General features: G+C 40.4%; 1 protein-coding gene and 1 pseudogene across 1 annotated transcript in view; one reads left to right on the top strand and one right to left on the bottom strand.

Moving 5' to 3' along the window:
- METTL8 (methyltransferase 8, methylcytidine) overlaps positions 1 to 14,780 on the bottom strand; it is a 139,166-nt gene that overhangs the window by 82,294 nt on the left and 42,092 nt on the right. The window contains 1 exon segment of the mRNA XM_050751356.1: positions 13,579 to 13,733. Coding sequence (XP_050607313.1) covers positions 13,579 to 13,721 — 143 coding nt within the window. The 5' untranslated portion in view covers positions 13,722 to 13,733.
- LOC126932497 (tigger transposable element-derived protein 1-like) lies at positions 10,371 to 11,386 on the top strand (annotated as a pseudogene).

Here is a 14,780-nt window from a genome sequence, read left to right as displayed (position 1 = left end):
CTGATACCAAAACTTGGCAGAAACACAACAAAAAAAAGAAAACTTCAGGCCAATATCCCTGATGAACATCGATGCAAAAATCCTCAATAAAATACCGGCAAACTGAATCCAGCAGCACATCAAAAAGCTTATCCACCAATCAAGTTGGCTTCATGCCTGGGATGCAAGGCTGGTTCAACGTATGCAAATTAATAAGCGTAATCCATCACATAAACAGAACCAATGACAAAAATTACATGATTATTTCAATAGATGCAGAAAAGGCCTTCAATAAAATTCAACATCACTTCATGTTAAAAACTCTCAATGAACTAGGTATTGATGGTATGTATCTCAGAATAATAAGAGCTATTTATGACAAATCCATGGCCAATATCATACTGAATAGGCAAAAGCTGAAAGCATTCCCTTTGAAAACTGGCGTAAGACAAGGATGCCCTCTCTCACCACTCCTATTCAACATAGTATTGGAAGTGCTGACCAGGGCAATAAGGCAAGAGAAAGAAATAAAGAGTATTCAAATAGGAAAAGAGCAAGCCAAATTGTCTCTGTTTGCAGATGACATGATCCTATATTTAGAAAACCCCATCGTCTCAGCCCAAAAACTCCTTTAGCTGATAAACGACTTCAGCAAAGTCTTGGGATACAAAATCAATGTGCAAAAATCACAAGCGTTCCTACACATCAACAACAGACTAGCAGAGAGCCAAATCATGAATGAACCCCCATTCACAATTGCTACAAAGAGAATAAAATACCTAGGAATACAGCTAATAAGGGACATGAAGGACCTCTTCAAGATGAACTACAAACCACTGTTCAAAGAAATAAGAGAGGACACAAACAAATGGAAGAACATTCCATGCTCACAGATAGGAAGAATCAACATCATGAAAATGGCCATACTGCCCAAAGTAATTTATAGATTGATTCTATGTTATTCCCATCAAACTACTGTTGACTTTCTTCACGGAATTAGAAAAAACTACTTTAAATTTCATATGGAACTAAAAAAGAGCCCACATAGTGAAGACAATCCTAAGCAAAAAGAACAAAGCTGGAGGCATCATGCTACCTGACTTCAAACTATACAACAGGGCTACAGTAACCAAAACAGCATGGTACTGGTATCAAAACAGACATATAGACCAATGGAACAGAACAGAGACCTCTGTTAAACAGAGAAATAATTCCACACGTCTACAACCATCTGATCTTCAACAAACCTGACAAAAACAAGCAATGGGGAAAGGATTCCCTACTTCATAAATGGTGCTGGGAAAACTGGCCAGCCATATGCAGAAAACTGAAACCGGACTCCTTCCTTACACCTTATTCAAAAATTAACTCAAGGTGGATTTAAGACTTAAATGTAAAACCAAAAACCATAAAAACCCTAGAAGAAAACCTAGGCAATACCATTCAGGACATAGCATGGGCAAAGACTTCATGACAAAACACCAAAAGCAACTGCAACAAAAGCCAAAGTCGACAAATGGGATCTAATTAAACTAAAGGGCTTCTTGCACAGCCAAAGAAACTAGCATCAGAGTGAACAGGGAACCTACAGAATGGGAGAAAATTTTTGCAATCTACCCATCTGACAAAGGTCTAATATCCAGAATCTACAAGGTATTTAAACAAATTTACAAGAAAAAAAAATCAAAAAGTGGGCAAAGGATATGAGCAGACACTTCTCAAAAGAAGACATTTATGCAGCCAATAAACATATGAAAAAAAGCTCATAATCACTGATCATTAGAGAAATGCAAATCAAAACTGCAATGAGGTATCTCACGCCAGTCAGAATGGCGAGTATTAAAAAGGAAACAATAGATGCTGACAAGGCTGTGGAGAAATAGGAACACTTTTTTCTTTTTTTTTTTTTTTTGACATGGAGTCTTGCTCTGTTGCCAGGCTGGAGTGCAGCAGCATGATCTTGGCTCACTGTAACCTCCACCTCCCAGGTTCAAGTGATTCTCCTGCCTCGGCCTTCTGAGTAGCTAGGACTATAGGCACACACCACCACACCCAGTTCATTTTTTTGTATTTTTAGTAGAGACAGAGTTTCACCATGTTGGCCAGGATGGTCTCCATCTCCTGACCTTATGATCCGCCCACCTTGGCCTCCCAAAGTGCTGGGATTACATGCATGAGCCACCACGCCCAGCTAGGAATGCTTTTACACTGTTGGTGGGCATGTAAATTAGTTCAACCATTGTGGAAGACAGTGTGGCGATTCCTCAAGGATCTAGAACCAGAAATATCATTTGACCCAGTAATCCCATTACTGGGTATACACCCAAAGGAATATAAATCATTCTACTATAAAGACACATGCACATATGTGCTTACTGCAGCATTATTTACAATAGCAAAGGCATGGAACCAACCCAAATGTCAATCAATGATAGACTGGATAAAGAAAATGTGGTACATATACACCATGGAATACTATGCAGTCATAAAAAAGAATGAGATCATGTCCGTTGCAGGGACATGGATGAAGTTGGAAGCCATCATCCTCAGCAAACTAACACAGGACAAGAAAACCAGACACTGCATGTTCTCCCTCATAAGTAGGAGTTGAACAATGAGAACACATGGACACAGGGAGGGGAACAACATACACAGGGGCCTGTCGGCGGGTGGAGGGCAAGGGGAGAGACAGCATTAGGACAAATCCCTAATGCATGCAGGGCCTAAAACCTAGATGATGGGTTGACAGGTGCAGCAAATCACATGGCACATGTATACCTATGTAACAAACCTGCACATTCTGCACATGTATCCCAGAACTCAAAGTAAAATTAAAAAAAAAAAAAGAAGAAAAAAAGAAAAGAAAACTACAAGAAAAAAAAAATACACACACACACACACACATATTTGGGCCAGGCGCAGTGGCTCACGCCTGTAATCCCAGCATTTCGGGAGGCTGAGGGGGGTGGATCACCTGACGTCAGCAGTTCAAGACCATCCTGGCCAACATGGTGAAACCTCATCTCTAATAAAAATACAAAAAATTAGCCGGGTGTGGTAGCGGGCGCCTGTAATCCCAGCTACTTGGGAGGCTGAGGCAGGAGAATCACTTGAACCTGAGAGGCAGAGTTTGCAGTGAGCTGAGATCGAGCCATTGTACTCCAGCCTGGGCAACAGAGCGAGACTCTGTCTGAAAAAAACAAACAAACACAAAAACCCCAAAACACACACATGTGTACTGAACATGTAAAAAACAAAAAGAACTATGTAAGAAACAGGGTAAGAGGAATCAGATGATAAGTAAAATTTTTATATAAGGAAAATTATATAATGAAGAATTCTTGGGATCTGAACCCCATTAAGATTCTGGAAACTGTCTATTATTTAAGTGGGTTACATAATAGAAATCATGTTGCAACACACAGTCTTACCTTGGATCTACAAAAAAAAGGCTTAGCTCAGTGTTTTTAAACTAAAGGTCATAAACCTTGGTGAGTCCTGAAATCAATTTAGTTACTCTAAGCAACCCGTGAAGAAAGAAACAGAAACAGAGTAGAATAAAATAAATGGAAAATACTGCGTACACACCTCACATGGTAAAAACTGTACTGGAAACTTTTGTTCCTGTTTGATATATGTGTATATGTTATGTACACATGTGCTGGTCCATGATGGAAAGTGTGTTCCTTACTGGGAGCATGCCAATGGCCTAGCTGATGTAGTCACGTAATACAAGTGCTTAGTGCTTCCTTATAAATGGCTGAGATCCCTTGAAAAGTTTCTATATGCTTAAACCAAGAACATTGTGGAATAAGGAATGATTTTTCCAAGTAACCGTGTAAGTTCCTTAATATAGACAGATCTCAGGGCCATGTCTCAAAAGCATTTTGAATATCGTTTCCTGTCACCACCCTCCAAAATTGATAAATGTACTAAGTATAACTAAAAGACAATAGGCAGAATGTAAAATGGTTCAGTCACTGTGGAAAACAATTTGAGTTTCTCAAAAACTTAATTAAACACAGAATTAAAACATGACCCTGCAATTCCACTCTTAGGTATATATTCCAAAGAAATGAAAGCAAGGACCCAAACAAGAACATAGTTCACCCATGTTCATAGCAGCACTATTCACAAGAGGCAAAACAGTGGAACAGCCCAAATGTCCATTGGTAGATGAATGAATAAACCAACTGTGATGTATACAAATGATGGAATATCATTCAGCCGATAAAAAGAACGAAGGGCCAATACATGCTACAAGGTATATGACCCTCCAAGATATTATGCTAAGTGAAAGATGTCAGACATAAAAGGTCACATTGTATGATTCCATGTCTATGAAATATCCAGAATGACTGGGTGCAGAGGCTTACGTCTATAATCCCAGCACACTGGAGGCTGAGGCAAGTGGATCACTTGAGCCTAGGAGTTCAAGACCAGCATGGGCAACATGGTAAAACCCCGTCTATACTAAAAATACAAAAAATTAGGCAGCCATGGTGGCACACGCCTGTAGTCCCAGTTACTTGGGAGGCTGAGGTGGGAGGATCACTTAAGTCCAGGTGGTCGAGGCTGCAGTGAGCTGTTACCATGCCACTGCACTCCAGTCTGGGTGACAGGGCAAGAACCTGTCTCAAATAAGCAAACAGACAGACAAAAAATGAAAGACTAGACCAACTGTGGTGGCTCATTCCTGTACTTTCAGCACTTTAGGAGGCTGAGGCAGGAGGATTACTTCAGCCCAGGAGTTCAAGACCAGTCTGGGCAACATAGTGAGACCCCATCTCTATAAAAAATAAAAAATTAGCCAGGTGTGGTAGCACACACTTGTAATCTCAGCTACCTGGGGGGCTGAGGCAGGAAGATCACTTGAGCCCAGGAGGTCAAAACTGCAATGAGCTGTGACTGTGCCACTGCACTCCAGTCTGGGTGACAGAGCGAGATGCTGTCTTTAAATTAATTAAGTAAGTAAGAAAGTAAAAGACTATAGGCAGTTATAAGTACTAGTAATATAAACACCCAGAATCTGGAAGGCAAATCTTTCTCAGGATATTAGAAACTAAATAAAAAAGAGTATCATTATTTTTTCTTAAAATTAAAAAAAAAATTGTCATACGGAGAGTAAATCATCCTTACAAACCAAAGGCTAAATGGAAAAATGAATTGTAGATAATTCTGAGCAACACCTCTAAGAGAAAATTGACATGTACTTTTCTAGAAACATCTTTAAAAAACCAAATTCAGGCTGGGTGTGGTGGCTCGTGCCTATAATCCCAGCATTTTGGGAGGCCAAGGCAGGAGGACTGCTTGAGGCCAGGAGTTCAAGATCAGCCTGGGTAACATGGCAAGACCCCTCTCTAAAAAAAATAAAATAAGACAAAATAAAAAATTAGCCACTATGGTGCCATTGTACTTCAGCTTGGGTGACAAAGCAAGACCCTGTCTCAAACAAACAAACAAACAAAAAAAATCAAATTCCGCAAGAGAGGAAATACTATTCTTAAATATAAAGGAGAAAATAAGGAAGAAAACAAAAACTTTTGAACTGAATTTTGGACTTGAAGGATGGGGAGACAAAACCACATTTCGTTTAATTTACAAATCTTCTCTTCAAGAAGACAAATATGTAAAAAAGGTGTGTGGGAAGATAATGTGAATCAACTACCTTCCTCTTCCCTGGGTGAAACAATTTTTATTACTGCTCTTACAGTGTGTATTTGTGTTGGTAGAGAGTTCACCACAGGTGTCAGGTGCAGACTGGCCAACCCCTTGGGGGGTATGCTATGAAGACAGATGGCTGTCTAGACTAGATCAATGTTTTTCAAACTGAGTAACAGAGCCCTAAGGGTCCTTTAGGCTGCTAGAGTAAGTGAAGAGAAGTGAGAGGGAAAAGGAAGTGGTGCTGTTGATGCTCCAGGCCTCTATGCCAACTTCATTCAGGGCAGGTTTGCTTTTATCTTTTAAATCCTAGGATTCCATGTTAAAGCTTCACGTGAAAATAGTTCTGTTGCTAAAGAAAATTATAAAAACCATTGGACTGGATCAAGGGTTCCCAAACCTGGCTCCTCAACAGAATTACTAAAAGAGCTTTTTCAAGTTAGGAATTCCTGGGTCATACCTCTAGACCTACTGAAATAGTAACTCCCTGAAGGATTCTTGTGCAGCCAGCCCAAAGCTAGCCCATGTGTTTGAGAAGCGCGGGACCAGATGATCTTTGCTTTCCTGAGTCTATGACAAAACGACTTAAATCAGTAGGCAAGAATCTCAGGCAAGAGAGCACATGGTAGCAGATGGAAAAAGAGAATATAGATAGCTAAATCACTAGGGTCTAATGAAGAAAACAAAAAAAATGGTAAATGAGGAGCTTGCCTAAGATCAGAAGTTGCTCTGGAGATTTAATTGCCTGGCAAAGGGCCCATTTCAACTCATAGCCTGTGATAACTATCCATATTGGTGATGGTAGTCAAAATGGTTTAATGGAGCAGCTGTCCAAAAAAGTATAATGTGAACCACATATGTAGTTTTAAAATTTCTAGTAGCCATGGTAAAGAAAAGTGAAAATAAAGAGGTGAAACCAATTTTAAACATACATTTTATTTAGGCCAGGCACAGTGGCTCACGCCTGTAATCCCAGCACTTTGGGAGTCCGAGGTGGGCAGTTCACCTGAGGTCAGGAGTTTGAGACCAGCCTGGCCAACACAGTGAAACCTTGTCTCTACAAAAAATACAAAAATTAGCTGGGCATGGTGGCGATATGGAAGAGAAGAGCGTGGTCCCTTTAAATGATACAGAAGCGGGGAAGGGAAGTGCTAGCTAGAGGAGAACATGGTCCCTGGCTAGGGCTTCACCCACACAAACCTAGGTGAGGACAGGCATTTCCTGCACAAATGTTGTATTTTCCCAAGACCGCCCTGGCCCGCCACGTCCCCATCCTATGCCTATAAACACCCCCTATCCCCCAGACCCTAGCAGGCAGACACATAGGTGGCTGGACATCGCGAGAAGCACATCAGCAGGAACCAGCACAACAGCAGGCCACCAAGCAGCAGAACGACATTTGGCCAGGGCAGCCAGAGGAGAGCCCAGTCCAACGAGCGGTCCAACTCCAGGGGAAAACCATCTCCCTTCTGGCTCCCCCATCTGCTGAGAGCTACTTCCACTCAGTAAAACCTTGCACTCATTCTCCAAGCTCGTAAGTGATCTGATTCTTCCTGTACAACAAGGCAAGAACCCAGGGATACAGAAAGTCCTCTGTCTTTACGACAAGGCAGGGGTATAATTGAGCTAACACAAGCTGCCTATGGATGGCTAAACTAAAAGAGCACCCTGTAACACACGCCCGCTGGGCTTCAGGAGCTGTAAACACTCACCCCTAAACACTGTCAGGGGGTCAGAGCCCCACAGCCTGCCCATCTGTATGCTCCCCTAGAGGTTTGAGCAGTGGGTCACTGAAGAAGTGAGCCACACCCCCATCGCACATCCTGCGAGGGGGACATGGGAGCTTTTCCCGTTTCAGTGGTGCATGTTTATAATCCCAGATACTCAGAAGGCTGAGGCAGGAGAATTGCTTGAACCTGGGAGGCAGAGGTTGCAGTGAGCTGAGATTCCATCACTGCACTCCATCCGGGGCGACAGAGTGAAACTGTCTTATTAAAAAATATATATATATATAAAAAATATATATGTACGTACATGTATATATAATATACATGTACGTATGTGTATATATAATATATATGTACATATGTGTATATATGTACGTATGTGTGTATATATAATTTAACTGCATATATCCAAATTTTCATTCATTTTTAACATATAATTCAATATAAAAATTATTAATGAGATTCTTTACCATTTTTTGTACTAAGTTTTAAAAATCTTACAGTACATCTCAATTCAGCCCTGTTATTAATATATTTCAAGTGCTCAATAACCACATGTGGCTAGTGGCTACCATATTGTACAGTGTAGAACTAATTAATTAAAAAATCAATGTATTCCCTTTCAAAATTGAGATTCAGTTGCAATCAAAACATAAAAGGCCCGTGAATCACTTTCCTAGCCCCAGAGATGCTGTTCCAGAGGCTAGTCTGATAACAATTTTGTCTGCAGATATCATACCCGACTTGACTTTTTCAGCTCTGACCACTCTCCCTCTTCCCAGCAGCAGTGTCTGCGTGCTGGACATTTACACCTGAATGTCCTGCTCACAAAGCCTATTCAAAATGTCTAAAACCAAATTCACCATCTTTCTTCCAAAATAAAACAAATACATTTACCTCTTGATTTTCCTATTTCTATTAGTTACTTAAGATCAAAACTTCAGAGTCAACTTCTTCCTTTTTCTTTACTCTGCACAAGCACCAAGTTCTATTTATTCTTCTGTCATGATCTCTTGCTCACTGGACCTTTCCTGCTTCTAATTCTTCCTGCTGATCAGTCTAGTATAGTGTTACCAAATATATACACTTAATACACTAGCTATAATGTCATTTATCTTCAGTGGCTCTGTAATGCCTTATACTTCAGCTATGAATTCAGGACCATGCACAATCGTAAACCTACCCCCTCATCTGGCCTATGTCATTCTGACTTTATCTTTCACCAATCTCCTAGGAAAGCCTTTGTTAAGGCAAACTATCCTATGCTCTCTCTCCTGAAAATGCCTTATATTTCCTCATCTCAGTGCTTTATGATTTTCTATCCAACTAGAATGCCCTTATTTCAGTTTACCTATTCAAAGCATTAATTCAACAAATATTTGTGTGTCAGGCATTGTGCTATGTACTGGAGGCAATATAAATAGGGGCATATCTTGTATAATTATGCTTTGCTTTATCACATTTTACAGTTACTGCATTTTTTACAAATTGAAGGTTTGTGGCAACCCTGCATTGAGCAAGTCTATTGGCACCATTTCTCCAACAGCATGTGCTCACCTCATGTCTCTGTTACATTTTGGTAATTCTTGCAATATTTCAAACTATTTCATTATTATTATATCTGTTATGAGCTGTCATCAGTGATCTTTGATGTTACTATTGTAATTGTTTTAGAGCACCATGAACCATCCCCATATAAAACAGCGAATTTAATTGATAAATATTATGTGTGTTCTGACTGCTCCACTGACCCGGCTTTGCCTGTCTCTTTCCCTCTCTTCAGGCTCCCCTATTCCCTGAGACAAAACAATATGAAATGAGTCCAGTTGATTACCTACAGTAGCCTCTACATGTTCAAGTGAAAGGAAGAGTTACATATCTCTCACTTTAAATCAAAAGCTAGAAAAGACTAAGCTTAGTGAGGAAGGCCTATTGCAAGCTGAGATAGGCCAAAACCTAGGTCTCTAGCCCTAGTCAACTTGTGACATGCAAAGGAAATGTTCTTAAAGGAAATTAAAGATGCTGCTCCAGGTTGAGTGCTATGGCTCACACCTGTAATTCCAGCACTTTGGGAGGCTGAGTTGGGAAGATCACTTGAGCTCAGGAGTTCAAGACCAGCCTGGGCAACATGGTGAAACCCCATCTCTACAAAAAATACAAAAATTAGCCAGGCATGGCAGTGAATGCCTATAGTCCCAGCTACTTGGGAGGCTGAGGCCAGAGAATCACTTGACCCCGGAGGAGGTTGAGGCTGCAGTGAACTGTGACCACACCACTGCACCACTGCACTCCAGCTTGGGTGACAGAGTCTCCCTGTCTGAAAAAAATAAAATAAAATAAAATAAAAAATGAAAAGATGCTACTCCAGTGAATACATGAATGAACACATGCTATTTCTCATGAAATAGCATTACTGATATGAATAAAGGTTTAGTGGTATGCATAAAAGATAAAACCAGTCACAATATTCCCATAAGCCAAAGCCTAATCCAGAGCAAGGCCCTAACTTTCTTTGATTCTATGAAGGCTCAGAGAGATGAGGTAGCTGCAGAAGAAAAGTGAAGCTAGTGGAGGTTGGTTCATGAGGTTTAAGGAAACAAGCCATCTCCATAGCATAAAAGTGCAAAGCAAAGCAGTAAGTGCTGATGGAGAAGCTGTAGCATCAAGTTATCCAAAAGATCCAGCTAAGATCACTGATGAAGGTGGTTACACTAAAAAACAAATTTTCAATGTAAATAAAACAGTTTTCTATTGGAAGAAGACGCCATCTAAGACTTTCTTTTTTTTTTTTTTGAGACGGAGTCTCACTCTGTTGCCCAGGCTGGAGTGCAGTGGCGCAATCTCGGCTCATTGCAGGCTTTGTCTCCTGGGTTCAAGCCATTCTCCTGCCTCAGCCTCCAGAGTAGCTGGGACTACAGGCGCCCGCCACCATGCCTGGCTAATTTTTTTTTAATTTTTAGTAGAGACGGGGTTTCACCATGTTAGCCAGGATGGTCTTGATCTCCTGACCTCGTGATCTGCCTGCCTTGGCCTCCCAAAGTGTTGGGATTACAGGCGTGAGCCACCGCACCCGGCCAGATGCCATCTAAGACTTTCATAGTCAGAAAGGATAAGTCAATGCCTGGCTTCAAAGCTTCAAAGGACAGGCTGACTCTCTCGTTAAGGGCTAAGGCAGCTGGTGACTTTAAGTTGAAGCCAGTGCTTATTTACTATTCCAAAAATCCTAGGGCCCTGAAAAATGATGCTGAATCTACTCTGCCTATACTCTATAAATGAAACAACAAAGCCTAGATGACAACATATCTGTTTATAGCATGGTTTACTGAATGTTTTAAGCCCACTGTTGAGACCTAATGCTCAGAAGAAAGAATTCCTTGAAAAATATTACTGCTCACTGACAATATGCCTTGTCACCCCACAGTTCTGATGGAAATGTACAAGGATATTAATGTTGTTTTCATGCCAACTAATACAATATCCATTCTGCAGCCCATGGATCAAGGAGTAATTTCAACTTTCAAGACTTACTTAAGAACTACATTTCGTAAAGCTACAGCTGCCATAAATAGTAATTCCTCTAGTGGATCTGGGCAAAGTAAACTGAAAACATTCTGGAAAGGATTCACTAATCTACACGCCATTAAGAACATTTGTGATTCATGGGAGGAGGTCAAAATAACAACATCAATAGGAGTTTGGAAGAAGTTGATTCTAATGGATGATTCTGAGGGGTTCAAGACTTCAGTGGAAAAAGTAACAGCAGATATGGTGGAAACAGCAAGAGAACTAGAATTAAAAGTGGGGCCTAAAGATTTAGGCTGAATTGCTGCAATCTCATGATAAAACTTGAACAGATGAGGAGTTCCTTTGTAGGGATGAGCAAATTAAAGTAGCTTCTTGAGATAGAATCTACTTGGGGTGAAGACACTGTGAACACTGTGGAAATTACAACAAAGAATTATGTTGTGGGAAGTCAGGGACCCTGAACAGAGGGACCGGCTGAAGCCATGGCAGAAGAACATAAATTGTGAAGATTTCATGGACATATATTAGTTCCCCAAATTAATACTTTTATAATTTTTTATGCCTGTCTTTACTGCAATCTCTGAACATAAATTGTGAAGATTTCATGGACATTTATCACTTCCCTAATCAATACTCTTGTAATTTCCTATGCCTGTCTTTACTTTAATCTCTTAACCCCATCATCTTCGTAAGCTGAGGATGTATGTGGCCTCAGGACCCTGTGATGATTGCGTTAACTGCACAAATTGTTCGTAAAGCATGTGTGTTTAAACAACATGAAATCTGGGCACCTTGAAAAAAGAAAAGGATAACAGCGATGTTCGGAGAACAAGGGAGATAACCATCAGGTGTGATTGCCTGAGAGCCGGGCAGAACAGAGTCATATTTCTCTTCTTACAAAACCAAATAGGAGAAATATCACTGAATTCTTTTTCTCAGCAAGGAACAGCCCTGAGAGAGAGAATGCTTTCCTAGGGGTAGGTCTCTAAAATGGTTGCTCTGGGAATGTCTGTCTTACACGGTTGCAGATAAGGGATGAAATAAGCTCCGGTCTTCCATAGCGCTCCCAGGCCTATTAAGATGAGGAAATTCCCACCTAGTAAATTTTAGTCAGACTGGTTGTCTGCTCTCAAACCCTGTCTCCTGATAAGATGTTATCAATGACAATGCGTGCCCAAAACTTCATTAGCAATTTTAATTTCGCCCCGATCCTGTGATCTCACTCTGCGCCCATTTGCCTTGTGATATTTTATTGCCTTGTAAAGCAAGTGATCTCTATGACCCATACCCTATTCTTACACTCCCTCCCCTTTGAAAATCACTAATAAAAACTTGCTGGTTTTGCGGCTTGCAGGGCATCACAGAATCTGCCGACATGTGACGTCTCCCCTGGAAACCCAGCTTTAAAATTTCTTTCTTTTGTACTCTTTCCCTTTATTTCTCAGACCGGCCAACATTTAGGGAAATAAAAAACAACTTACGTGGAATTATTGGGGGTGGGTTCCCCCAATAGAATTTAGACATAATTTAGACAACAAAGAATTTAGACATAATTCTAAATATTAAAAAAAATATTTAGAATATTACATATACTTAGTTGATAAAACAGTGGCAGGATCTGTGAGGACTTATTTTGAAAGTTCTACTGTAGGTAAAATCTTATCAAACAGCATCACATGCTACAGAGAAATCTTCCATGAAAGGAACAGTCAGCTGATGAGGCAAACTGCATTGTTGTCTTATTTTAAGAAACTGCTACAGCCACTCCAACCACCACCCTGATCAGTCAGCAGCCATCAACATTGAGGTAAGACCCTCTGCCAACAAAAAGATTATGACTCACTGAAGGCTCAGATGACTGTTAGCATTTTTTAGCAAGAAATTACTTAATTAGGTTTGTACATTGGTTTCTTAGACATAATGCTATTGTACACTTAAGAGACTACAGTATAGTGTAAACATGAGTTTTATATGCACTGGGAAACCAAAAAAATTGTGTGACTCACTTTATTGCAATATTTGCTTTACTGCAGTGGTCTCAACCAAACTTACAACATTTTTGAGGTATGCCTGTAATCCTAACCTCAGTTTCCCTCACTTTAAGACTTTCTGACTATGCCCACACAGGAGTGGTTTTGCATTACAGAGTTGTTCTCATACGGCACATAGTCTGTAACACTCATTGAGCTCTCACAATTTACTGCCTTGTATGGGTAATTATCAGCTTTTTCTGTAAATATCTATCTTTCCAAATAGTGTGGATTCCCTGAAAGCATGGGCGAGAATCATATCAATGTGATCTCCCTGGTGTTCAGTAAGCCGCAGGTACTGATACGCATTTGCCGGATGACAAGTATGAAAAAGAGGGAAGGGACTGTGGAGCTGCAGGAGGGCCCCACCTAGGAAAGAATCCTCACCCCCACCCAGTGACAGCAGGCAAATCAGGATCAGAGGTAAGCAGGAAGGGCCTGCAAGAACTTCAAGGCTACTAAAAGCAAAAATCCATTTGCAATGAAATTCAGACTCGGCAACACTTACGTCAGGATTGATTACCCTAGCTTTTGGACCTCTACAATATGAGTTAGGTCATGAGCTTTAAAAACCCTTTCTTAGTTCTAAATGAAAATAATACCACTGGTGATATTTAAGAAACACACATAGTATCAGACTTAAAAAGAAAACTCACCACATGTTGTGTTCAAAAACTTTGGCTGGGTCAGTTAAAATCCTTGATCCCAGAGGGGCCACTGGGTGGTAACTACTTTGGTATCTGTGTGGCACCTTTCCTAGCCTTAGACAGGAAATGGAATTTCTCCAAATCATGTTCATCCTAAGCAGTACCTAAAAAGTTACAAATGATTAATTAGTCAACATAGATTAAACAGTGTATTGTTTACCTAACACCCAAAACCTGGTTCTAAAGGTTTTCAATCTGAGAAAGCACAGGAAAACTAGAAACTTTTTAATGAAAGATGAGCATAATAGCTTCTCTCCTGAAGTATATTCAGGCCAAGAGATGGGAAAGAAATATTTAGGGTGGGCAACACTGGCTGGCTTTTTTGTGAAAGCCATAGCCTTAACCAACTTTGTTTTGTTAGACATTTTATTTGTTCATTTAATTTTTAGTGCATGACCAAAGCATGTAAGTCCAAAATCTGAATCTGTATACTAAAGACAGTTTTTTTTTTTTAAGTAATTTTATTTTTGGGGGGGTAATTCTAGGAAAACATATTTCTAGGAAATATTCTGTGACCACTAGACAAAAATCCCAAGTATGGTAGAAGAATAAAAAAACAAACCTGTAACTCTCATTCTCTGTGCTGAAATGAATAATATGAAAATCAGTCAAATAAATAAATATTAAGACAGAATCACAGCAATTCTTAATTCTAACAATACTATATACATATATTTTTAAGAATAGTCAGCAATATGGATGCAAAATAGATTTCCCTGAACAAAATGCATGCTTTGCTGGGCACGGTGGCTCATGCCTGTAATCCCAGCAGTTTGGGAGGCCAAGGAGGGTGGATCACTTGAGGTCAGGAGTTTGAGACCAGCCTGGCCAACATAGGAAAACCCCATCTCTACTGAAGACACACACACAAAAAAGAAAAAATTATCAAGGAGTGATGGTATGCTCCTGTAATCCCAGCCACTTGGAGGCTGAGGCAAGAAAATCGCTTGAACCCAGGAGGCAGAGACTGCAGTGAGCCGAGATTGTGTCACTGCACTCCCACCTGGACAACAGAACAAGACTCTGTCTCAAAACAAAACAAAACAAAAATGCATGCTTAAGGCCAGGTGCAGTGCCTCACGCCTGTAATCCCAACATTTTGGGAGCCCAAGGCGAGAGAGTTACTTGAATCCAAGAGTTCGAGACCAGCC

The sequence above is a fragment of the Macaca thibetana genome, chromosome 12 (assembly GCF_024542745.1).
Source record: "Macaca thibetana thibetana isolate TM-01 chromosome 12, ASM2454274v1, whole genome shotgun sequence".
In the NCBI taxonomy this organism is placed as follows: Eukaryota; Metazoa; Chordata; class Mammalia; order Primates; family Cercopithecidae; genus Macaca; species Macaca thibetana.
This window is presented reverse-complemented; position numbering and strand designations above follow the sequence as displayed.